Genomic DNA, 26,987 nt, shown 5'->3' with positions numbered 1-26,987 from the left:
CTTCTCCTCCCTCCTCATCTCTACCCTCTCTCCTCCCTTGTCCTCCCTCCTCATCTCTACCCTCTCTCCTCCCTTCTCCTCCCTCCCCATCTCTACCCTCTCTCCTCCCTTCTCCTCCCTCCTCATCTCTACCCTCTCTCCTCCCTTCTCCCTCCTCATCTCTACCCTCTCTCCTCCCTTCTCCTCCCTCCTCATCTCTACCCTCTCTCCTCCCTTCTCCTCCCTCCTCATCTCTACCCTCTCTCCTCCCTTGTCCTCCCTCCTCATCTCTACCCTCTCTCCTCCCTTCTCCTCCCTCCTCATCTCTACCCTCTCTCCTCTCTTGTCCTCCCTCCTCATCTCTACCCTCTCTCCTCCCTCCTCATCTCTACCCTCTCTCCTCCCTCCTCATCTCTACCCTCTCTCCTCCCTTCTCCTCCCTCCTCATCTCTACCCTCTCTCCTCCCTTATTCTCCTCCTCATCTCTACCCTCTCTCCTCCCTTCTCCTCCCTCCTCATCTCTACCCTCTCTCCTCCCTTCTCCTCCCTCCTCATCTCTACCCTCTCTCCTCCCTTCTCCTCCCTCCCCATCTCTACCCTCTCTCCTCCCTTCTCCTCCCTCCCCATCTCTACCCTCTCTCCTCCCTTCTCCTCCCTCCTCATCTCTACCCTCCCTTCTCCCTCCTCATCTCTACCCTCTCTCCTCCCTTGTCCTCCCTCCTCATCTCTACCCTCTCTCCTCCCTTCTCCTCCCTCCTCATCTCTACCCTCTCTCCTCCCTTGTCCTCCCTCCTCATCTCTACCCTCTCTCCTCCCTTCTCCTCCCTCCTCATCTCTACCCTCTCTCCTCCCTTGTCCTCCCTCCTCATCTCTACCCTCTCTCCTCCCTCCTCATCTCTACCCTCTCTCCTCCCTTCTCCTCCCTCCTCATCTCTACCCTCTCTCCTCCCTTATTCTCCTCCTCATCTCTACCCTCTCTCCTCCCTCCCTCTTCATCTCTACCCTCTCTCCTCCCTTCTCCTCCCTCCTCATCTCTACCCTCTCTCCTCCCTTCTCCTCCCTCCTCATCTCTACCCTCTCTCCTCCCTTCTCCTCCCTCCTCATCTCTACCCTCTCTCCTCCCTCCTCATCTCTACCCTCTCTCCTCCCTTCTCCTCCCTCCTCATTTCTACCCTCTCTCCTCCCTTCTCCTCCCTCCTCATCTCTACCCTCTCTCCTCCCTCCTCATCTCTACCCTCTCTCCTCCCTTATTCTCCTCCTCATCTCTACCCTCTCTCCTCCCTTCTCCTCCCTCCTCATCTCTACCCTCTCTCCTCCCTTATTCTCCTCATTTCTACCCTCTCTCCTCCCTCCCTCTTCATCTCTACCCTCTCTCCTCCCTTGTCCTCCTCATCTCGTTCATCTGTGTCTCCTATCCCTACCCCTCCTAAAACTCCATCTCTCCTTCTTCCACCTCTTCCTTTCTTCTCCTCGTCTTCCTCCTTCAGCTCCAGGTTCCCACCTCCACACATCTCTGAGAGATAAACGCTCCGGGTTGAACGAGGAAGTGCAAAGAGGTGGTGGAGTGATGGGGATGTCATTCCCAGCAGGGAACCTTGTGCACCAGAAGCCCCTGCTAATTAGTAATCTTCTGTGCGTTTGTGTGGGTGTGTGTGTGTGTGTGTGTTGGGGAGGGCTCAGTCGAAGGGCTACGTCTGGTTCAAAGCCATGTTAAAAGAGGCGATAATTTCCCAGCCCTGCTCTTCTTTGAGTTTCAAACTTTGTCTTGTACATGTACTGGTCTTCTGTAGAACTGCCATTTTAGAGATGAAACACTAGAAATATCTACTGCTTGATAAGGACCTCCCCACCAACAAGATGCCCAGTTAAAGGATGTTCTAAAATGGGCGTGATTCATGTACTATAGACTCCTCTGTAAAACCATTCCAAATCCCACTCAGGATCGAGAGACCTGTGTAGCTCTTTGTGACACGCTGTTTTGGAACTGTAAAGGTCTCTATCTTACCTGACTTGGAACCAGTACATTATAAATTATAACTGTCTTTAATCTTCCACCTCAGTCATCACAATCAGGAATTAATCCCAACCTCCTTTGGTGTGTGAAACCCAGACAGCTTTTCTAGCGCAGGGGCTTGAAGTAGAGCGCGCTAAGGAGGAAATTATTCCTGCTTAGAAGCAGATCAACTGCAAAATTGGTTTATTTGTGTTTTCCAGTGTTTTTTCAACAAGATTAGAGTAGGAGGATTCGCACCTGGTGTCAATAAAGCAATCTCCCAGGGACGGCTCCATCAAAATGACTGAAGCAGATGGACTGAGCGGCGAGTTTGAGCTGTTTCACAACAAAACCAGATTCAATCTCAAGATGAGGCAGTACAGATAAACACGGTTTGTTCCAGAACAGCTATTGCACCAGCTACACTACAACTACAGTATGATGGTCTACTTTGGTGTGGGTTTAGCTCATGCGGAAGAGTATTTGACTTCAGATGAAGAGCTCAAAGATTCATATTTCCCTTGAACTGCGTGTTGTTTTGGATGAAGGTGTCTGCTAAATGACTAGGCTACAAACAAAACACTATTGTTATTCTTATATTCATGCATGTCCCATTCTGAGGTTTTCACAAACCATAACTTAACATAACGTAATACATTTTAATTACTTTCAAAGTCAAATGGCTCCAAGGAAGATTGACCGCAGTTTTGAAGCTTTAAGTACGAGCTACGAAAGTACAGAAGTAAAGCACAGAAGTCAAGATTGAGGAGTGTGAAGGTGTTTTAAAGTCAAAATGAGAATTTACCTCAAAGCCTTCCTTATATTAATAGTGCATAGATAGACTAGAATATAACATATGTGCAGCTGTACTCTTAAGCAAATACATTGAATACCAGAAAAAGCACATCGAAATGACTCTTGTAAAATGCCAATATGGATGTAGCTGGCTTAGCATGCGACAAGGTATCCCGCTCACATGGCTTGTGGATACACACTCCTTCAGTGTCTGAACGAGCAGCCAGCTCGAGACCATCTGAGATAGAGGAGGATAATAGCTGGCGTGAGACAATTGCCGGATAGAAGGACATGTTCGGCCGCACACCAAAACCTGCTAAATCAAATAATTCCTACATCATTAGAGAAGGAACCAGCCCAGCCCCTACGTGAGGTCACTGCTCAGAGCAGCGTGGTGAGAGCAGCGAGGGTTCGGTTATGACTAATGAGTTTAAATCCGTGTGTGGAAGTAAGCGCCGCTCCGGTGGAGACCTACTTCAGGAGAACACAGCGACGGCGTTGTCACACGCGGGCAAGCTCCTGCGCACATTTAACATCAAGGCCTTCTGTTGACAGCAGCCTGACAGTGCGCAGTTAATATCCAGTCGTCTTATTATGTTGCGTAAATCCTCTGTCGGGTAGCACTCGGATTCCAAAAGCTAATTTAATTCCAGCAACGTGGCGGTCGAGGCCGATAGACACTTCTAGCAAGCCATAAGCATTAACGGCCCGTTAGAATGAGGCAGGATGAACTATAGACGGGTTATAGGACTGACTGAAAATTTGTTGTCAAACAAGCAGTAGCTTAAGAAATATAATTGCACTACTGTTACACTTTACATTACATTGTTTTATTACGGTGTAATGGCAGTGTTTTACTGCAATAAAGACAACTTTTTGGACTAAACTTTTTAAATATGAAATCTAAAAGGATGTGATCTAAATGTCAGCAAGGCTGCAGGTACGGGAGAAAAACTATGGACATAAATCCACGTTTTGTTTTGATAAGACAATCTTTAGGGCATAAATAGCCTAAATCTAAACGTAACCTTTGTTTCAGGCTGAAAATAACGTGCTGTTTCCCCAGTGGACGGCTATTTAAAGATCAAGAATTATATGACAATTGCGAGTCCTGTTGTATGGGGCACAACGTAGGGAAAGTTACAATAATTTGGACAAAATAGTATACATACACCAAGGTAACGGCCTTCACTCAATGTGTCCCTTAATGGCACCATTACTTCTCTGTGTTCAGCCAGGGGACACATTTACATGCGGCATGGCAAGCCCGAGCCCTGTGCGGGTCTAATTGGGTCTATATTTAGCTGGGAGAGCTTGTTCATGGCACTGTCACAGCACAAAGCCATCAGTGAAGCCAGGAGGGGTCTGAGAGGAAGGGGGAGAGGAGAGAGAGGTGGACATGCAGGGCTACACATGCAGAGGACAGGAGAAACAGAGGTTCTTTGTAGTGAGGAGACAATGATGAAGGCTGCCTCTTAATAGGCCTTTCTTTACAAAGTTATCCAATCCAGAGTATCTTACTGCTATGCGATAAATCATTAGGCCTAATCCTTTATTTGTTTGCATTCTACCTTTACATCAGTGTCTACTTTAACATTGTTTATGATCAGACCAAGTTATTTTCCTTTCTAAAGCAATGTGTTCTCAATTACTTTGACCCTGAGAAAAACGATTTTAACTTCATGACTTGACGTTTACATGAAACAGTATACTATTTCTATACTGTGCTTATAAACATACACAGTATACCCATGTATATAATGTAGCCTACATACTGTATAGTCCCAAAATGTATACAATTACATACATTATAACATTTAATTCAGTAACTTTCAAATAACCTGCTTCTATACCTACTGCCTCCACACATGTTGAAGGTGTAAGCACATTAGCACACCAACAAACTATAAGTATGACTTTATTTTGAAGAAAGTTAATTTCACAGGTATGCAACACAGAAAACTCCCTGGATCTTAACAACCAACACAAGGATGACATATTAAACATTATAGAACATATGAAACGTTATGCTAGCGTTCAGACTGAAGGCATCGTTGGCTGCAAGTCCAAACCATCGGATATCCTCAGCAACACATTCCTCCCTTTCTGAAACTGAGATTTCTGCCGCACATTAAACATCCCCCAGTACTGCTAGATATTCAGCGGGAATTGGATGAAAAATGGCTGCGAGAATTCAAAATATATCTTAAAAGAAACACTGCCAATGCACATCCAACTTGATTTTTAGGTCAGCTTGCATTTTCCTTCACTTAACCATCCAGGAAAAGGACCTGAGCAGAATGCTAATGTGGCCTGCTAGGCGAAGCTTCACCTGCTAGGCGAAGCTTCACCTGCTAGGCGAAGCTTCACCTGCTAGGCGAAGCTTTGGTTCAACGGCATCAGGATTCTTCCAATGCAGCGGCTGCCGTTCATCAACGATGTGTCTCTGTTTGCCCTCCTGCCTTCCCTCCGTAAACGCAAACAATGACACCTCTGCAGGGGCTGCTGGGAAATGTGACGGTCATGTGACCACGGAGCAGGCAAGTGATCAGAAGGGAAAACAGGCGGATAAGCCATCTCTGTTTACACACATGGAGGGAGGGAGGAGGGCGAGAGGAAGAGGGTGAGAGGGAGGGCGAGAGGGAGGGAGGAAAGAGGGTCAGAGGGAGGGCGAGAGGGAGGGTGAGAGGGAGGGAGGAGGAGGGTGAGAGGGAGGGAGGGTGAGAGGGAGGGAGGGGGCGAGAGGGAGGGCGAGAGGGAGGGGGCGAGAGGGAGGGAGGAGGGCGAAAGGGAGGGTGGGAGGGCGAGAGGGAGGAGGAGGGCGAGAGGGAGGGAGGGGGGCGAGAGGGAGGGAGGAGAAAAGGAGGAGATGAGGAGCAGGAAGGGGATGAGAAGGACAAGGAGGAATAGGAGGAAGAAGAAGATAGATAGAAGGCGTTACAAGAGCAGGTGGAGAAGAAGGTGGAGGAGTGCGGGTGGCGAATTGATCAACCCCCCAGTGCCATGCAGATCAAAGCAGAACACAACAGGAGGAGTTGTTCCATAATCAGTTCCACCAGGTATCCACACCAGCAGAGGCTAATGGAGATGCAGGAATGGAGCATGAAATCAAACATGCATCTGTGTGTGATGTTCAGTCAGGTCTGAGCTCGGCTTCTCTACTGCACCACACAATGAGAGCCTTGGAAACTGCACACTAACCGAAAACAGACAGTCCTTTTACTGCTTGTGGGAAAAATGGCTAAAACGACTATGAATTACAAAAAGACAAGAAAGTAAATATATAGACCATATACAGAATGTACTGTATGTCAATATATCTCTAATGGAGACTCCTCCGTAGACAGACTGAATGTGTCGTCTCAACAGCAGTGCCATCAGCCGTCCATGAAGAAGCACTCCAGATCTTCGGTCTTCTCTGGAGGGGCCTGGGGGGCCGGGGCCTGGGGGGCCTGGGCCTGGGGGGGCCCAGCGGTGGGGCGGGGGGCGCTGGGGCCCTTGGGGGGGTCCACCTCCCTGCCTCCCCCCAGTAGCTTCTGGCTCTCCAGGAAGTACTCGTTGGGGTGGTTGAGTGAGAAGCCGGAGTCTTCGATCTGAAACAAGAGGCTGACAGTTAGCTCTGAGGAGCTGGGAGAACTAAGCGAGCAGGGACAGAGAACCTATTACAGGTGACTGTAACTGGAAACAACGCCATTTTGAACTGATGGAATAATAATGAGCCTGTGAATCATGACGGGAGCCAGCGCAGAGTGCTGTGGATGCTCGACTGATTTGGACATCTCTGGGCATCTGTGTTTGAACACCCCCCCCATCTCTACTCTTCCTGCATGACTGTGTTCAGCCTGGGGCCTGCACCTCTCTCTGTCACCAACCGTCTCTGGAGGAGGGGAACTCTCAGTGGACTGCTCCTCACAAGGTTTCTAACACGTCTTCTCTCAAAGTTATTTTTCAGTTAACGTCTTTAAAAGTTCTAGTTAGGCGTTAGTTGTGTGGGTGTATGTGAAGCCTTCTGTGACACTGCTTCTCACAAGGGCCATTCTAGACATCTTATCTGAACCACCTGTCTCCTGTGTGGTACCACTGCAGGTGCACGTTGGCGTGTTGCGCGTGGAGCGTGTTACATGTGGAGCGTGTTACATGTGGAGCGTGTTCCATGTGGAGCGTGTTGCGCGTGATGCGTGTGGAGCGTGTTGCGTGTGGAGCGTGTTGTGTGGAGCGTGTTACATCTGGAGCGTGTTGCGTGTGTTATGTGGCACGTGTTGCGTGTGGAGCGTGTTGCGTGTGGAGCGTGTTACGTGTGGAGCGTGTTGCGTGTGGAGCGTGTTACATGTGTTACGTGCGGAGCGTGTTGCGTGTGGAGCGTGTTCCGTGTGTTACATGTGGCGCGTGTTGCGCGTGTTACGTGTGGAGCGTGTTACATGTGGAGCGTGTTGCGTGTGGAGCGTGTTACACGTGGAGCGTGTTACGTGTGGAGCGTGTTTCATGTGGAGCGTGTTTCATGTGGAGCGTGTTGCGTGTGGAGCGTGTTACACGTGGAGCGTGTTACACGTGGAGCGTGTTCATGTCCGGACTCATCTGTTGACGTTAGAACTTCTCAGATGAACAGCCCTTGGGCTTCTAGTGCAGACAAATGCATGCAAAAATGAAGCGACCCCCAGTCTAACCGAAGACAAAGAAAAAAACCTGAAACAAATCAATCCTGGGTGATTCGGGAGCAGTGTATCCCTCCCCCTGGCTCCTCAGGATGCCATTTCATTACGTTTGCTATTGTTTGATTTATTGCCCTTGTGTAAATATTTCATCACGGAAGTATTCCATTCGGATCTTTATTAGATGCTGTCAAGGAGGAAGGAGCAGGCCCCATCAATGTCAGCCTCCTATCTGCCTCAGGTATAATGTGGAGGCATCTTTATATCTGCCTCAAATATAATCTAGAGGCAGCCTTCTATCTGCCTTAGGTATAATGTGGAGGCATCCTCCTATGTGCCTCAGGTATAATGTGGAGGCATCTTTATATCTGCCTCAAATATAATCTAGAGGCAGCCTTCCATCTGCCTCAAATAATCTAGAGGCAGCCTTCTATTTGCCTCAAATATAATCTGGAGGCAGCCTTCTAGCTGCCTCAAGTATAATCTAAAAACACCCTCCTATCTGCCTCAGGTATAATCTAGAGGCAGCCTTATATCTGCCTCAAATATAATCTGGAGGCAGCCTTCTATCTAATGTCTAATTTAGAGGCTAACGTTAATCTAATTACACCAAACACATCAAAGTAGTTTAATGTTTTGATGGTTCAATTAACATCTGTCATTTTGGGATGGTTTCCTTAGTTTCCTTGAGGGATGCTTCCACTGGCCCAGACCCACCAGGATGCTTTAATATGCTTATTAATGTCACACGCCAGCCCGTACAAGCAGTCAAGACTGAAATATGACTCATGAATTTCATGAATGTGGATTTCATGTGGGTACGGAGAGATGCGGTGCACATTCCTCATCTCTCAGAGGCTGCTAGAATGAGCCGTTTATCAGCGCTGCCATCTTATTTATTTCGGGGGAATTACCCTCCTCCCCATGACGGGAAAGCGGGGCGGTAGGGAGAAATGCCCCCCCCCCCACTTAGAGCCCTCCGCCCACCCCTCCTCCACTCCCCCTCCGCCCACCCCCTCCTCCACCCACCCCTACTCCACTCCCCCACCCCTCCTCCACTCCCCCACCCCCCACCCATCCTCCACTCCCCCTCCACCCACCCCTCCTCCCACCCCTCCTCCACTCCCCCCACCCTGCCCTTAGAGCACCCACACCCCCTCTCTCCCCTGCCCTTAGAGCCCTCTGCCCACCCTGCCCTTAGGGCACCCACACCCCCTCTCTCCCCTGCCCTTAGAGCACCCACACCCCCTCTCTCCCCTGCCCTTAGGGCACCCACACCCCCTCTCTCCCCTGCCCTTAGAGCACCCACACCCCCTCTCTCCCCTGCCCTTAGGGCACCCACACCCCCTCTCTCCCCTGCCCTTAGAGCACCCACACCCCTCTCTCCCCTGCCCTTAGAGCACCCACACCCCCTCTCTCCCCTGCCCTTAGAGCCCATCCCCCAGCCTGATGCCCTTGGAAGCCGACCGCAATCCCGTTTAGCGAATGGAACATTAAACACAGTTTAAGTCCTCGTTCCTCATGACTGTCTACACTACAGTGTTTAATAGCCATAGAAATGCCCTGTATTATTAAAATGTTGGAATATAATAGTGTTGATTTAGCGGTCACTCCCCCCCCCCCCCCAGAGAGACATACGGGGGGATTTGAACCTGGGCCCTTTAGATCTGCAATCAAACGCTCTACCACTGAGTAATACTCCACCCACTGAAGCTCTTTAATTACCACAGAGATTCATTTCAATTATGAATGACTGGCTGGGGGCCCTTTTATGATCTCTGGTTGATTGATATATGGGCAACTTCTGCAGGGGAGACAAATCTGGGCAGGGGAGGGAAATAGTTGAGTACTTAATAAACCATTATCTTAACCAATTAAGGCTGTCGAAGAATGAAGAACACAAACAGTGCTAGCGATCCGAGAGAGGGGGACTGGCTCAAACTGACTCGGGAGATAAATCTATTTAGTAGTTTAAAAAGTGGATTTTCCCCTTGCGAACACATCAGGGACGCGATGCGGGAGGGTCACGAACTGCGGTTCTCGTAAACATGCGTATCCGACTATCTGGGATAGTGACAAACTGACTGATCAGAAGCCTGTCATGGGCGACAGGGGAAGCTGCTTCTGTCAAGCGTATCTGAGGTGTTCATGGGATTATATCCTCTCCCTGGCTCTGGGTTGCTTATTAAACACATTGAGAATTCTAGTAACTCCTCAGAGAAGTGATCTCTTCCTCCACACCCCAGAGAAGTGATCACTTTGCACATATCCTAACCATCTACAGGAGGAAGGGATGGGGGAAGGATGAGCAGGGCTGGAGGGAGGATGGAGGGATGGGAACAGGAGGGGCTGGAAGGGGTAGTAGAGGAGGGAGGAGGAGGGGGAAGATGGGGATGGAGGGGATGGAGGGTGGGAGGAAGGATGGAGGGAGGAGAGGAGGGGGGGAGGAGGATGGAGGGAGGAGAGGAGGAAGGATGGAGGAATCAGAATCAAAATTCGGTTTATTCGCCATGTATGTTATACAAACACGGAATTTTACTGTGGCAGGGAGGTGCAAAACACTAAGTTGAACTATTTCTAAGAACTAAACAATCTAAGAATAAAACAATTTAAATATAAAATAATATATATATAAAAATAAGAATAAAGAATGAGCAGCATGGGTGGTCAACATAGTGCAATCAGATACTGAGATAAGGTGGCTTATGCATAATGTAATTTCCATTAGATGGACTTATGATAGTTAAATAGATGAATGAAGGAAGGATGGAGGGAGGAGAGGAGGGGATGGTGGGAGGAAAGATGGAGGGAAGATGGGATGTCTCAGAGACCTAATCCTGAGTGACATCTCTCTCTGGATTACTGCAGTCTCTCAGGGGAGAGGACCGGGAGCAGCAACTCTCTCCCTGCAGTCTCAGCTAACCAGCCCGCTCATTTCAATACAATCAACTCTGCAGCAACATACAACCACACAGGCTGTCAACACACAAAGCCACTCAAAATAATTAGCATGTTCCCCACGGCCGACAGCAATTGCTTTTATGGTTTACAGGGGGAAAACACAGATTCTGAAACACTGGGACCTACGTCAAGGCAATCTGACTGACTGACAGGCTTAACAGTGCTACTCTACAAGGACATCAGGTTCTAAAGACCTGCTTGAAGAGCTTCACTGCTATGTCCTCCACTTCTTGTTCTCTAAATAGTCATTTAACATTAAAAACCTTAAACGTGTTTGAAACGGCAGATCGGGAGGTCTCATTTAAAAGATGTTAAATCCAATAAATTAAGCATTCACAGGAGCCTACATTAATCTAGGATGTCATCATAAACCAATATGAAGTAAGCATCTTTGACAGCCAATGATGGATGTGGTAACCCTGCCGGCGCCCTCTAGAGCCTTGTCGTCTAAGCTGCAGGGCTGCCCCCAGATACGAAACAAGTGACCCCGCCCCAGCAGCCCAGAACTTCCTCTTCCAAATAAGTGGCGTCCTTACATTGTGTGTCAGCTCAAAATACTTCTGGCAGGCGAGCTGAAAGTGCATCCCCTTCACCAACTCCAGGATCTGCAGGAGAGAGAGAGATCGGGGGAGAGGGAAAGAGAGAACGGTGGATGGGAGAGAGAGGAAGAGAAACAGATGGAGAGCGTGAAAGATGGGGGAGAGAGAGGGACGGGAGAGTAAACGGGTTAAAGAGCATTCATGTCAATGAAACATGAACGTTGTTGCTCACAGATGCAATGTGACATTGACCAATATCGCCGGCGAATCATTTCCCCGTGATGGACGGAGCGTTTGTGCTCAGACCCCAGTGTGCTACTGCTGCGGCTAGTTATGGAGCTTCATCAGAACCGGCCATTAAAACAGCTCTCTCAGGACTCCCTCTCCCTGGTGAAGCACACAGCTCTCTAAACAGCACAGGACTCTCTCTCCCTGGTGAAGCACACAGCTCTCTAAACAGCACAGGACTCTCTCTCCCTGGTGAAGCACACAGCTCTCTAAACAGCACAGGACTCTCTCTCCCTGGTGAAGCACACAGCTCTCTAAACAGCACAGGACTCTCTCTCCCTGGTGAAGCACACAGCTCTCTAAACAGCACAGGACTCTCTCTCCCTGGTGAAGCACACAGCTCTCTAAACAGCACAGGACTCTCTCTCCCTGGTGAAGCACACAGCTCTCTAAACAGCACAGGACTCTCTCTCCCTGGTGAAGCACACAGCTCTCTAAACAGCACAGGACTCTCTCTCCCTGGTGAAGCACACAGCTCTCTAAACAGCACAGGACTCTCTCTCCCTGGTGAAGCACACAGCTCTCTAAACAGCACAGGACTCTCTCTCCCTGGTGAAGCACACAGCTCTCTAAACAGCACAGGACTCTCTCTCCCTGGTGAAGCACACACCACGGAGGAGACCAGACACAAAGACTTCATTGACTCAAAAATAGAGACTCCTTGTGAAAAAACTGGATTTGCACTCCCAGAGCTTTCCACGGACACACAAAAACAGGGTTTTTCCCACAAGGGCTTGAGGGTCGAGGGGATTATGCAGGAAGGAATAATATCTCCACTGGCCCGAGGTTGCTGAGCAGGTATGGAGCGGTGTGCGAGTGCTCATCCGCCAAGCCTGCCCCGGGCCGCCTGGAGCCTGGGGTCGGGCCGCCCGGAGCCTGGGGTCGGGCGGGTGGAGGACACATTGACGAGGACAGGGACACTCTGCTGTGACACTGAGGCCAGTTGGAATGCCAGTGCCGGCCTGCCTGCCCGCCACATCGGTTGCCGTGACGACGCTGAGGGCGCCACGGTAGCAGACGTACGGTACGGTGGCCCTGCAGGGTCACTAGGAGTGTTGGGTCATGATCACACAGCGGAGGAGACAGGCGACCACACACACACACAACCCCGAGAAATAAAAAAGGCAAAGGAGGCAAATTGGAGCCCATAGCATCTTAGGAATATATATTGTGCTGTCGGTCTGTCTGAGCCTCTGTCCTGTCCCCTGGTGCCATGGAGGTGTTTGCTATGGAGGCCAGAGTGAGGAGCAGAGGGGTGGCATGTAGGTCGTGACCACTGAGGTCAGAGGTGGCAGGGGCAGGACCGTGGTGAGAGGGCAGATGACCTCCAGGTCACATCACTGACGGCTGCTCCCTCTAGGCTTGTGTCTGGCTGGCACTCTCCAGCTCTGGACATTCATCCTTCTATTCTCTCCCTCTCTCCATCTCTCTCCCTCCCCCTTTCTCCATCTCCCTTTCTCCATCTCTCTCCCTCTCCCTTTCTCCCTCTCTCTCCCTCCCCCTTTCTCCATCTCTCTCTCTCTCCCTCTCCCTTTCTCCCTCTCTCCCTCCCCCTTTCTCCATCTCTCTCCCTCCCCCTTTCTCCCTCTCTCTCCCTCTCTCTCCCTCCCCCTTTCTCCATCTCTCTCCCTCTCCCTCCCCCTTTCTCCATCTCCCTCTCTCTCCCTCCCCCTTTCTCCGTCTCTCTCCCTCTCTCCCCCTCTCTCTCCCTTTCTCCATCTCTCTCCCTCCCCCTTTCTCCATCTCTCTCCCTCTCTCCCCCTTTCTCCATCTCTCTCCCTCTCTCCCCCTTTCTCCATCTCTCTCCCTCCCCCTTTCTCCATCTCTCTCCCTATCGAAAAAATATCCCACTTACCATCCTGTCAAAGACAGTGAAGTAAGTCATCTTTCCTCCTTCCCCCTCCAATACTCTCCTCCCTGCCTCCTCTCCTCCCTGCCTCCTCTCCTCCCTGCCTCCCCTCCTCCCTGTCTACCCTCCTCCCTGCCTCCCCTCCTCCCTGTCTACCCTCCTCCCTGCCTCCCCTCCTCCCTGTCTACCCTCCTCCCTTCCTCCTCTCCTCCCTGTCTACCCTCCTCCCTGCCTCCTCTCCTCCCTGCCTCCTCTCCTCCCTGCCTCCCCTCCTCCCTTCCTCCTCTCCTCCCTGTCTACCCTCCTCCCTGCCTCCCCTCCTCCCTTCCTCCTCTCCTCCCTGTCTACCCTCCTCCCTGCCTCCTCTCCTCCCTGCCTCCCCTCCTCCCTTCCTCCTCTCCTCCCTGTCTACCCTCCTCCCTGCCTCCCCTCCTCCCTTCCTCCTCTCCTCCCTGTCTACCCTCCTCCCTGCCTCCTCTCCTCCCTGCCTCCCCTCCTCCCTGCCTCCTCTCCTCCCTGCCTCCCCTCCTCCTCTCCTCCCTCCCTGCCTCCTCTCCTCCCTGCCTCCCCTCCTCCCTGCCTCCTCTCCTCCCTGCCTCCCCTCCACCCTGCCTCCTCTCCTCCCTGTCTACCCTCCTCCCTGCCTCCTCTCCTCCCGTCCTCCTCTCCTCCTCCCCTGCCTCCCGTCCTCCCCTGCCTCCTCTCCTCCCTGCCTCCTCTCCTCCCGTCCTCCCCTGCCTCCTCTCCTCCCTGCCTCCCCTCCTCCCTGCCTCCTCTCCTCCCTGCCTCCCCTCCTCCCTGCCTTCCCTCCTCCCTGCCTCCCCTCCACCCTGCCTCCTCTCCTCCCTGTCTACCCTCCTCCCTGCCTCCTCTCCTCCCGTCCTCCTCCCCTGCCTCCCGTCCTCCCCTGCCTCCTCTCCTCCCTGCCTCCTCTCCTCCCGTCCTCCCCTGCCTCCTCTCCTCCCTGCCTCCTTTCCTCCGGGTGTGTATATGTGAGTCTACCAAGTTCCTCATGGGTCAGGTGATTCATCTCACTTGATGAGGAGGTCCCTGTGGGCCAAACTGTTCTACTAAATTAGCACTCCAGTTCTTCTGCGTCCTTAGTGGCGGGCAACTGGCTTCACAATCCAATCAATATTTAAAACAGATTCTTTACGCACGCACACGCTCGCGTGTAACGTAGATGGGCTTGGAAGCCGGAGTCCACTGCACCGCCATGGTGACGGGACGGAGCGCCGGGAAACACAAGCTGAATTGATGATTCGTGCTGGGGTGGTAACGTAAACAAGACACACGTAAGCCCCAAGCCTGTACGCGAGGCAACAAGACACGTAAACCCCAAGCCTGTACGCAAGGCTCCTGGTGACATTTTGATGGAAGAGAGATCCATTTAGAGAGGAGCGTTTCAGACAGACGCCTGGCAGCTCGGAAGGAGAGAAGACATTTCAATTGGTCAATTCACAGCAGGAAATGAAAGCTTGGAGGCTGTTATGTAGTGTTTTTTTTTTTTTTTTTTTTTAGGAGCTGTGAGGAAAAGATGAGATCTCTACAGAACAAACAGTTACAGAATATCAGTTCTTCGAATCAGTAGTGGAGTACATGAGATCGTCTTGCAAACATAACCATGAATTGTATTCAGTAAATTACTATGGTACAGGTAGACTCCTATTAAGAAGACCATCTCTGTGTGTGTGTGTGTGTGTGTGTGCGTGCGTGTGTGCTGTGTAAACAAGGGCTGTCGTCACCAGAAAACCAGATCATCTTGCTTGTAAACAGATTTCTCAGCTGGAATTAAATACCGTCAGATCTTTCCACATGTACATTACACTGTAGTCTTGCATACCTGGAGCCTGTATGTGTGTGTACTGTATTCGTTCCCAATAAGACACTGAACAGTGAGCTTTATGGCCCTATTAAAACCAGAACCGTGAATTTAATGAAGGCATTAAAGTCCATAACTCTAGAAGAACATAACAGCCAGACCTTACAACTTCATTTAATTACCTGCACCATTGAACCCTCTTTAATGTGTTGAGAGAACCCATTGGAAGTGCTTTAAAAAAGGGAGCGTCTTATAATATGGAGCAGATTTGGTTTAAAGACAGCGTTGCTAGGGTACTGAGAGCAGTGAACTCACCAGGCTGGGATGGTGTGTCACTGTACCAAGGCTCTGCAGGAAAGACTGAAGTACTGCAGGCCTGCAGCAGTACCATACTAACCAACCCAGCTACCATCCTGTACTGCATCTCTCTCTCTAACCCAGCTACCATCCTGTACTGTATCTCTCTCTCTAACCCAGCTACCATCCTGTACTGCATCTCTCTCTCTAACCCAGCTACCATCCTGTACTGCATCTCTAACCCAGCTACCATCCTGTACTGTATCTCTCTCTCTAACCCAGCTACCATCCTGTACTGTATCTCTCTAACCCAGCTACCATCCTGTACTGTATCTCTCTCTCTAACCCAGCTACCATCCTGTACTGTATCTCTCTCTCTAACCCAGCTACCATACTGTACTGTATATCTCTTTCTCTCTTACCCAGCTACAATCCTGTACTGTATCTCTCTCTAACCCAGCTACCATCCTGTACTGTATCTCTCTCTAACCCAGCTACCATCCTGTACTGTATCTCTCTCTAACCCAGCTACCATCCTGTACTGTATCTCTCTCTAACCCAGCTACCATCCTGTACTGCATCTCTCTCTAACCCAGCTACCATCCTGTACTGTATCTCTCTCTAACCCAGCTACCATCCTGTACTGTATCTCTCTCTAGCCCTGCTACCATCCTGTACTGTATCTCTCTCTCTAACCCAGCTACCATCCTGTACTGTATCTCTCTCTAACCCAGCTACCATCCTGTACTGCATCTCTCTCTAACCCAGCTACCATCCTGTACTGCATCTCTCTCTAACCCAGCTACCATCCTGTACTGTATCTCTCTCTAACCCAGCTACCATCCTGTACTGTATCTCTCTCTAACCCAGCTACCATCCTGTACTGCATCTCTCTCTAACCCAGCTACCATCCTGTACTGCATCTCTCTCTAACCCAGCTACCATCCTGTACTGTATCTCTCTCTAACCCAGCTACCATCCTGTACTGTATCTCTCTCTAGCCCTGCTACCATCCTGTACTGTATATACAGCAGCTGCAACCACCAGCACACAACTGTAACCATCTGTGAGGTAAATTGCTACTATTAGAGAAAAATAATAATAAAATAAAAACTAATTCAATTTCAGCAAACTCTTTAGAACTGTATGAAACCATTAGCAGTTACATTTTACATGGTTATAAGTCAATTAGAGTTCAGCCAATATTTTAACAGACCGAAATTGCTTTGCTATACAAAACGTTCAGTTTGGAGAAAATATCAATTAACTTCCCCGTCCCTGCCTTATTTTCAACTCCACCAACCTCACACTACATTATGCTGCGCTCAGCACATTACTACTGAAAACAGGATCAGGGTTCAACAGTGTTCATAGAAAGGATGTGGCATGGGTTTGTGTGTATGTGGTGTGTGTGTGTGTGTGTGTGTGTGTGTGCAGGGCATCACCTGGTTGACTCCAGAAGGAGAGACCTTATAGGACAGCAGTTTCTGCTTCAGAAGCTCAGGGTCACTGTGACGGAATGGACACCCTGCAGAACCAGGGAGGAAACCCTGTTAGTGGAGGAGGGACAACACTGACACACACACACACACACTGAAGTACCATACACACACACACACACTAAAGTACCATACACACACTAAAGTACCATACACACACTAAAGTACCAAACACACACTAAAGTACCAAACACACACTAAAGTACCATACACACACTAAAGTACCAAACACACACTAAAGTACCAAACACACACACACTGAAGTAACCTACACACAAACTGGCATACACACACACTGTAGAAATACACACAAACACACTAAACATAGAGAGAAATAACCACTTTAAAATATATATATAAATATAAAAAATAAATGAGGACTAATTCAATTTCAGCAAATTCTTTTGATCTGTATTAAACCATTAGTGGTGACATTTAACATGGTTAGGAGTTCATTAGAGTTCTGCCAGGATTTAAACCGGCCAAAATTGCTTTGCTTTAAAAAAAAGTTTCCTTTCAAGGAAAATCTCAATGAGTTTAATGATCTTATTAGCTCCTGTGAGCTGGTGCTCTGGACGGCCGTGCTCTGAGGGTGAACGCAAGAACACGAGAGCTAAACACAGACAGCTCCTTGACCTTTAGTACTGTTAGAACTACGCACTCCTGATCACTCCTCTTACTGAACACATGCAGTATTTGTACATTGCCTGCGCTGGATGAAAGCTCCATCTGAACTAATGACACTTGGAACGTTCACAGCAGGTATCATTCTGTCAAGGCTTCCGAGGTTGACCCTGTGACCCGATCAGACCGGGGCTTGTTTTGGTCACGGTTGGGTTCACTGGGCTATCAGCTCCCACAAACTAACTTCTGCCTGCTGGCACGTCTACCAAGCTGCTCTCCCTTCAACGGATGGGCATGGTCACAACAAAGCCACTTCTCATTGGCTACGACTAAGTATGTTTTTCATTGGCTGAGACTTAATATGGCAGCAATTTAAGCATTTTTCATTGGCTGAGACTAAATATGGCGGCAAAAAGGCCATCTGTCATTGGTTGATCCTCACCGTGGTGGTCGCCTTGGCTTGGAGCGTTTGACAGAATCACCTTCATGCAGCTGTAGGGAGTGTAGTCAGTCCTCTTGCCTTCCTTCCCAAACATGTGGCGGATGCTGTAGGCATAGGCTTTATCAAACTGGAGAGAGGGAGGGAGAGAAGATGGAGATAAATGGAAAGAGAGAGAGAGGGGGGGGGGGGGGAAAGACAAGGAGGTATGTTATCTAGGGTAGTAGTGACAGAGTGGAGGAGGAAGCTAAACGAGGATGGGGGTGGGGTGTTGGGGCGAAGCAGACATGTTGTTGTACATCATGCTGGTGTTGGCAGGGTGTTTTCCAGGGTGAAAGATGGAGCTATTAGAGAGAACCTCCTGTAGAGGTGTCGCCACACTCCACACAGCTGTGACGGGATTATGGGGAACAGGGCTACTTCTAACTCTCTCCCCCTCTCCTCTCCGTCACCTCTACCTACCTGAACCCCATTTCCACCTCTTACCCCCTCTCCTCACCCCCTTCACCTCTCCACATCCCCCTCTCCTCACCATTCCTTCACCTTTACCTACCTCTCACCCATTTCTCCTCTACTCTCCCCTTCCCCATTCTCTTCTCCTACCCTTTCCTCCTCACCTCCCTCTTCTCCTAACCTCCACCTCTCTTCTCCTAACCTCCACCTCTCTTCTCCTCCCCTCCTAACCTCCACCTCTCTTCTCCTCCCCTCCTAACCTCCACCTCTCTTCTCCTCACCTCCTTACCTCCACCTCTCTTCTCCTCACCTCCTTACCTCCACCTCTCTTATCCTCTCCTCCTAACCTCCACCTCTCCCCTCCTCTCCTCCTAACCACCTCTCTTCTCCTCACCTACTAACCTCCACCTCTCCCCTCCTCTCCTCCTAACCACCTCTCTTCTCCTCACCTACTAACCTCCACCTCTCTTCTCCTAACCTCCTTACCTCCACCTCTCTTCTCCTCACCTCCTTACCTCCACCTCTCTTCTCCTCTCCTCCTAACCTCCACCTCTCCCCTCCTCTCCTCCTAACCACCTCTCCCCTCCTCACCTCCTAACCTCCACCTCTCCCCTCCTCTCCTCCTAACCACCTCTCTTCTCCTCACCTCCTCACCTCCACCTCTCCCCTCCTAACCACCTCTCTTCTCCTCACCTCCTAACCTCCACCTCTCTTCTCCTCACCTCCTAACCTCCACCTCTCCCCTCCTCTCCTCCTAACCTCCACCTCTCCCCTCCTCACCTCTTAACCTCCACCTCTCCTCCTAACCACCTCTCTTCTCCTCACCTCCACCTCTCCCCTCCTCTCCTCCTAACCACCTCTCTTCTCCTCACCTCCTAACCTCCACCTCTCTTCTCTTCTCCTCCTAACCTCCACCTCTCCCCTCCTCACCTCCTCACCTCCTAACCTCCACCTCTCTTCTCCTCCTAACCTCCACCTCTCTTCTCCTCCTAACCTCCACCTCTCCTCTCCTCCATACTAAACTAAGACCCTTCATTCCCTCAGGGAGGCCAGGGGCATGCAGCGGATCAGACTGTCTTCCCTTCGTTCTCCCTCCTCCTTCCTCTCTCCCTCCCGTCTTGTAATATACGACCTGTGCTTAAGAAACCATTCCAGTGTTTGTGTTCGATGGGGGTCAGTGCATTCAATCTCAGTGGATAAGTCTGTTTGAGAATCATACACACTACGTTGGAAGTACAAACGCTTCACCCCAGAGCTGGTGCAACAGTGCATGTGGGGGCATGTTCACCCCAGAGCTGGTCAAATCAACAGTGCATGTGGGGGAGGGGGGGAACGACATCCATCACTATCGTGCTCATCATAATCCATTAAAACTGCAATAAAACCTGTGAACTTGACAAGGTGACAAGCTTCCCACACTAGCGACGCAGAAGCATAAAACCCACTCACCAATCCCACATTCATTACATGGTGGTTCTAAGGATTTAGGAGCCATTTCCAGTTTAAAGATTGCAGCCTACTGCATCAAAAGGACCCCAGGAACAATCCAGGGGTAATAGGACATTTATTGTTGGAAAGTGTCATACTGAATTTAACTGCAGCTGATGCATATTCATGAGTGAGAATAATAACTCTGGAACTTGAGAATGTATCGTAAAAGACTAATGAACGAATGAGCATGCGCAGTGCACATGCACACACACACACACACACACACTAGGGGTCTAATGAAAGACAAGAAGTAAAGAAGAAACCGCCCTTCCTTCGTGCACCACTGTGGAGCTCAAAGAGCATGCCTCCATGACCAGATAGGTGCTGAAACAGGCAACAGCCAGTCAGGTAGTCAGCACACCAGCCAGCCAGTCTGGTAGTCAGCCAGTCAGGTAGTCACCCAGTCAGCCAGCCAGGTATTGTCATGGAAATTTTGGAATACAGTTATAATGTGTGTTTTATATGAGGGATGTGTTTTAAGGGAAGTCTGAAGAAGCTTAATACAGTGACAGTCGATTCAACCCATTTGGTAGAGATGCCATTTGCAGTTTTATAACTAGGAGACGTGAAGTCTAAGAGACGGGAAGTCTGGGTGACCTGAGAGGGTTCTTGTCACCTGGGGAGGAAGAGACAGTTGGTCTGGAGATGTGGATTCAACTGTATTGTTATTGTGATCTGCTGCTCTGACCCTTCCTGTTGCATTGGGTGGGGTTAATCAAATACTTGTTTGAAGTGGCCCGCACAAAGGATTGTGGGACAAATGGTACAGAGATGTATTGTTTCAAACTGTCACTGAATTGAGTAAGCCAATCATAGACTTGATTACATTGATGGATTGACCTTATAGAATGCCATTTGATCTAACGTTTATATAAGGTAGCGTTTGTGATTGTTCTTCATCACTCTGGCGAACGACCTGTGGCTAGCACCTCCTTCGTTATGACTGATCACAAAGTACTTTGTTAAATCATGATCTGTATAAGCAAAATAAATTTATTGTAACCGCCATCTCTTGACTATTCAAATCTACACAGTGCCGCTAGAATTTTTCCATATCAGTAGTCAGCCAGTCAGGTAGTCACCCAGTCAGCCAGCCAGGTAGTCAGCCAGTCAGCCAGCCAGTCAGCCAGCTAGTCAGCCAGGTAGTCAGCCAGTCAGGTAGTCAGCCAGTCAGGTAGTCAGCCAGTCAGCCAGGTAGTCAAACAGTCACCCAGTCAGCCAGTCAGTCAGGTAGTCAGCCAGTCAGCTAGTCAGTCAGCCAGCCAGTCAGGTAGTCAGCCAGTCAGGTAGTCAGCCAGGTAGTCAGCCAGGTAGTCAGCCAGTCAGCTAGTCAGCCAGCCAGTCAGGTAGTCAGCCAGGTAGTCAGCCAGTCAGCTAGTCAGTCAGGTAGTCAGACAGTCAGCCAGCCAGGTAGTCAGCCAGTCAGCTAGTCAGTCAGGTAGTCAGTCAGTCAGGTAGTCAGCCAGTCAGCTAGTCAGTCAGGTAGTCAGACAGTCAGCCAGTCAGGTAGTCAGCCAGTCAGGTAGTCAGACAGTCAGCCAGCCAGGTAGTCAGGTAGTCAGCCAGTCAGCTAGTCAGTCAGGTAGTCAGCCAGTCAGCCAGCCCCTCTGCAGTCTGAGAGGAGGGAGGCCAGCCAGCCAGCCTTCACACACACTCAGGACACAAGCAAAGGAATTAGTGGTGAGTGGGTGTTTTTGTGACAATGAATTGATGTGTTTATTTTGTGTTGTGAGTGTGGGTTTGTGTGCCAGTACGATTATGTTGTGTGGGAGTGGGTGAGTGTGACGTGCGTTTGTGTTGGGTGCGTGAGGGTGGGTTTGAGTGTGAAGTGTGTGTGACAGTGCATCTGTGTAGTGGGTGTGTGTGGGGTTCATGTAAGTGTGTGTGTGTGTGACAGTGCGTCTGTGTAGTGGGTGTGTGTGGGGTTCATGTACGTGTGTGTGTGTGTGACAGTGCGTCTGTGTAGTGGGTGTGTGTGGGGTTCATGTACGTGTGTGTGTGTGTGTGTGTGTGTGACAGTGCGTCCGTGTAGTGGGTGTGTGTGGGGTTCATGTAAGTGTGTGTGTGTGTGACAGTGCGTCTGTGTAGTGGGTGTGTGTGGGGTTCATGTACGTGTGTGTGTGTGTGTGTGTGTGACAGTGCGTCCGTGTAGTGGGTGTGTGTGGGGTTCATGTACGTGTGTGTGTGTGTGTGTGTGTGTGACAGTGCGTCCGTGTAGTGGGTGTGTGTGGGGTTCATGTACGTGTGTGTGTGTGAGAAACACTGCATGTATTTGTTTGTGTGCGTAGGTGTCAAACCACAAAAACACCACTATTACTAGCACTTAAACCCACAGCCTGCTGGGAGATACGACCGCAGAGCAACACCCTTCCATGAACGCTGATGATCTTGTCTGAAACTACTTTTTGAGAGAATGTATCAATGAGGTAATGATACCAAACTGACAAACTTTCAAACAAAGCAGAAGACTCTTTGAGAACATTAGTCTCAGCTATTCTCTTTGACTGAATCTTTTGTTTCGACGATCAAGGATGGAGGATTGGGAGCAAAGACCTTCTTTCCTGAGTGTGTGTGTGTGTGTCTGTGAACTATTGTCCATGTGTGTATGTACTGAATTCCTGTGTGTGTGTGTGTGTGTGTGTGTACTGAATGTCTGTCTGTGTGTGAGTGTGTGTGAGAGTGTGTGTGTGAGTGTGTGTGAGAGAGAGGTAGCAGGAGCAGGCAGACAGCAGTGGGTGCTGAGATGCTTGGGAGAGAGGAGAGTGTAGAACACCCGGACCGTGTGTTCTGCTGGCTGGCGTCTGGCGGGCGAGGCAGGACGAGGCAGGGCGAGGCAGGGCTCCCCCCGCGCCTCACCCACATGCCGCCGACCACACTCAAGCTCCCCGCGTCACTCCTCCGGGATCACCCTCCTTCCCTTAAGGCAGGATGGGTTAGTCTCTATGAGCTGAAGGAGAAAGGCCCAGGCGTGGCGGAGAGCGCAGCCACACCGCCAGGGCTTTGGCTCAACACGGACCGCTGGCTGCAGGTTACAAGAAGCCGGGCTAGTATAGAATCATCAGAGAGCTCTCTTAAGCACCCCATCAATGATAGAACGCTAGCCAATAACTCCCAACTTTTCTGATTTACTGTTGTGGGGATTAGACACACACATGCAGACAGAGAGAGACACACGGAGGTATCACTGCCTATCCCCAGTTTCCTTCTTTACTTATCAGGGTTATTTTAGATTACTAAGGCACCAGGTAACGCTGCATAAACGACAGATAAACTGCCTACCATGGCCTCTGACAGACTCCTAGGGCCTCTGACAGATTTCCATATCTCGCTGAGCCGAATTCCTTTTCACAACACTGCTTCACAGCTACCAGGCTCTAACGATTATAGAATCGCATTTTCACCGCTCACTCTATGTGTAAATGAGACACCGTGCACTCGCACTCCAGATCTGAGCCGTGTAGGTTCTCTCAGGAACAAAGAACGGCTTCTCCAATGTTCTGGTTCGAGCCTGTGAGGAACAGCTACTGCTAGGAGAACACAAGGACGAGGCTGGTGCTGATAAGACCCCGAGGCTGACAGATCTGTAGCGCGCGCATGCACACACACACACACACACACAGAGGTCAAAGTTCAAATCCTAATCCTTGAGATCTGGCCGTTCACCAGCTTGTTTGCCTAGCTTTGTGATCTGATTGAGTCAGGAGGAAAGGTCCGATCTAAGCCTTGTGGATGGACCGTCCAGACTGCTCTGAGAGGAGCAGACGTTTTTAAGAGCCAAGCTTGTCTATCCTCTACTGGCTCTGTCTCAGTGGTCATCCTTCAAACTCTCTCCATCTCCCTCCCGTTTCTTTAGTTAAGTACTATTTCTACACATTCATTTTTTTTTTTTATACAGCTTACGGTGAAAGTTGTTCAAGCTCATCTGGGTCCGTTATTAGAAATACGGCATAAAGACAGGACACAAGACGTCCACATGTGATCCGAGCCCTGACTCTCCACATCCCATGTCCTCCTCCGTCCCCATCTAAGGTCCGGAGCACTAATGAGGACGACAACGAGAGTCCCAGGAACGAGAGTCCCAGCTTCCTCCGTCAAGATGTGTTTGTCATCGCGACAGCAGAGAGGATCAGGACGAGAGAATGAAAGGAGGAGGTCCTCAGATTCCTGTTTCAACAGACTCCCGTTCTTCACATTTGAAGAAATAATTGCATTCATCTTGGTTTCAGCGGCGCGCTTTCGAGTTACCAATTAGAGTAATTGTCCGTTTCTCTAAACAAGGTGGATGTTTGGATGGATGAGCTGACTGTTGTCTGCTCCTCTTAACGAGGCATGCCGGCGCCATCAGACTTAATTGGCGAGCTTCAAAACAATTCTAAACAGTGATTAGAAAGGGAGTCCTTTCTGGCGCTGGGGTAACCAGTGATTAGCGAGATCTTTCCAAAGAGACCCAGCGTCCTTCTCGCCAAGGAGGAACGACATAAATCAGGGAAAATCTATTGCTAATCTACTGAAAGTCTACTGCGTTTCTACGTTGATTTGAGCGTTTTGAAGGTTTTTACGCGCGCGTGTCTACCAGTGTGAGTGTGGTAGCCGGAGCGTTTAGGAGAGCACCTGCGTATGCACGTGCACGTCTCTGAGTGTGTGTGTCTGCATGCCTGTTCACCCAAGTGTGTTTTAGGGACTGTCTGAGTGTGTTTGTGTGTGTGTGGTTAACATTTCTCTTCCAGAGTTCAATGTGTGTGTGTGAGGTTAACATCTCTCCTCCAGAGATTCATATGTGTGTGTTTTAAGGCCTCATTAAACTCTCAGCCGTAAAATATGTTCCAACATGCAGCTGCTGAACAAACTGAGAGCACCTGCTCAGAAGAACTGGGGCGCAAATAGAACAACAACTAACAGCCAACAAGAGGGATGAAGATTCTCTCTGGTTCAGACTCTCCCAGATAATGCTGCTCGTGAAGAGGGCCCTGGAAATGTCCTCCTCGCACAACAAAGTGAGTTAATGACTAAATAACCCTTGTGTTATCTTCGGGTCATTCTGACCCATTAGTCATTGTGACCCACCGTCGTATTGCGACAACTTTACCGCATACCAAAACAAAGTGAAGCATTTTCTTTTAACCGTTGGGCTGTCTCAGACCCCCCACATTGCGAAGGTTAAAAGAAAATTATTTTTATTTGTTTTTGTATTGGGTAAAATTGGGTAAACACAACGATCGTTCGTTATGAACCTTTGGGTCATGTGACCCGAAGGCAGCACAAGGGATAAATAACAGAACTAAAGCTAACATCCCATAATTAGATGAAACACATGGAGTTAAACACAGTCAGCGTCTGTAAGCACCCCGGGCCACCGAGCAGCTCATCTACCATTGAGCAGCCTGCAAATCCAAACAGCCAATAAGTCAAACAGCCTATAAATCAAACAGCCTGCAAATCCAAACAGCCTATAAATCAAACAGGTTGCAAATCCACCACCTGTTCCCTCAGGCTGCGTCTAACGCACACTAAAGGCTAACACAGGGTTCTTGCAGGTTTCAGTAAGTCAAATTTAAGACCTTTTTAAGACATTTTAAGACCATAAAAATTGAAATTTAAGACCTACACAACGCATCACCCCAAAAAATATTCAAATCAAAGAAATTCTGAAAAAAACATTTTATTTCAATGAATTCAGTCATTGAAAAAGCATAAATTTAATTTACAGATAAAACAATCACATTAGTAATTTTTGAATATTTTTTGGGCAAAGTTTGCAGCGAGCCTTGTACCTGGAGCTGGGTACCGCTTGTAACCAACAACGGAAATCGCTGTGATCTAGCCATGTCTCGTTGAAAGTACACTTTCCCATTTTCCACACGTAGCCGAACTTTAACAAACTCTGTGGAAGCGCAGACGTATTTCGCGGGCAGGTATTGCATTCATAACAGGATTTGTAGTTTTATCACCGTGTACATACCAACACCAATATCCCCCAGAAAGAAATACAACACACCGAACCAACGTTCTGAGGGCAGCGTTCTGCTGGTTTCGTTTGTAGACCTCCGCTTTGTAGGCTGCGACTCAATACTTTTTTTGCTACTTTGTCATAACTTTCTGCGGCCAGCGGTTCTGGAAATGAACAAGGTTAAAACCTTTTTAAGACCTGACTAAATGAAATTTAAGACCTCGGATGAAAATCTGGCAGTTTTTAAGACGTTTTAAGGCCTTAAATTTAAAGTTCCGAATTTAAGACTTTTTAAGACCCCGCGGAACCCTGCTGACACGCAGCTGGTGGAGACTCTGGGTACAGTGTGCCTGGAGGCCTGCTGTCTGAGCCTGCCGCCTGGAGCCTGCCTGCCTGAGGCCTGCTGTCTGGAGGCCTGCTGACCTGAGGCCTGCTGCCTGGAGGCCTGCTGTCTGGAGGCCTGCTGCCTGGAGGCCCTGGCTGGAGCCGCTGCTGGCCTGCTCCGTGAGCCTGCTGTCTGAGGCAGAATGTGCTGAGCTGAGCCTGTAAGGGAGGCCTTCAGGGGCAGCACCATCACTTATTCACACCACATCAACACTGCAGGCCACAATCAATATAGACCTGACGAGCATTCATCCCAAGCCAACACGTCCGGGCACATTATAGACGGTTCTCCAACAGGAATACCTCTCGCAGGCCACAGCTGTTCATGAGTGGCTAACTGAGTGGAAAGAGATGCGGGATAGACGGAGAGTGAGAAAGAGGAGAGAGGAGACAGAAATGTAGAGAATATAATAATTAACTATTTCCTCTACCTATCTAGTACATTACTCGCAACAACTTGCCTCGGCCCGTCATCCTCTCCCCACCACCTCCTTCTTCCCTCCACACACTCATCTCCTCTCCCTCTCCCCCGCTCCCCTTTCTTCCCTCCACACACCATCTCCTCCCTCTCTCTCCCCACCTCCTTTCTTCCCATCCACACACTCATCTCCTCTCCCTCTCTCCCCCCACCTCCTTTCTTCCCATCCACACACTCATCTCCTCTCTCCCTCTCTCTCCCCCTCCTTCTTCCCCTCCACACACTCATCTCCTCTCCTCTCTCTCCCCCCTCCTTTCTTCCCCTCCACACACTCATCTCTCCTCCCTCTCTCTCCCCCCCCCTTTCTTCCCTCACACACTCATCTCCTCTCCCTCTCTCTCCCCACCTCCTTTCTTCCCATCCACACACTCATCTCCTCTCCCCTCTCGCTCCCTCCCCCCTCCTTTCTTCCCTCCACACACTCATCTCCTCTTCCCTCTCTCTCCCCCACCTCCTTTCTTCCCATCCACACACTCATCTCCTCTCCCTCTCCGCTCCCC

At 49.7% G+C, this 26,987-nt stretch overlaps 1 protein-coding gene and 1 long non-coding RNA gene across 2 annotated transcripts in view; both read right to left on the bottom strand.

The window, feature by feature from the left end:
* Positions 1–4,669: 4,669 nt before the first annotated feature.
* Positions 4,670–5,443, bottom strand: LOC134022814 (uncharacterized). Its single transcript, XR_009930677.1, has 2 exons — positions 5,138–5,443; positions 4,670–5,099 (listed from the first exon to the last, which is right to left on the bottom strand). It is a non-coding gene; the product is annotated as an uncharacterized LOC134022814 (long non-coding RNA).
* A 223-nt stretch (positions 5,444–5,666) lies between these two features.
* The window catches only part of prim2 (DNA primase subunit 2), a 69,394-nt gene continuing 48,073 nt past the window's right edge, over positions 5,667–26,987 (bottom strand). Inside the window, exons 11-14 of the mRNA XM_062462996.1 lie at positions 17,738–17,864; positions 16,618–16,700; positions 10,914–10,982; positions 5,667–6,360 (exon numbers count right to left, since the gene is read on the bottom strand). Of these exons, the coding sequence (XP_062318980.1) occupies positions 6,145–6,360; positions 10,914–10,982; positions 16,618–16,700; positions 17,738–17,864 (495 nt within the window). The 3' untranslated portion in view covers positions 5,667–6,144. The remainder of the gene's footprint in view (positions 6,361–10,913; positions 10,983–16,617; positions 16,701–17,737; positions 17,865–26,987) is intronic.

This window comes from Osmerus eperlanus, chromosome 6, assembly GCF_963692335.1.
Source record: "Osmerus eperlanus chromosome 6, fOsmEpe2.1, whole genome shotgun sequence".
Lineage (NCBI taxonomy): Eukaryota > Metazoa > Chordata > Actinopteri > Osmeriformes > Osmeridae > Osmerus > Osmerus eperlanus.
Note: the sequence above shows the minus strand (reverse complement) of the source record. Positions and strands in the feature narration are given on the sequence as shown.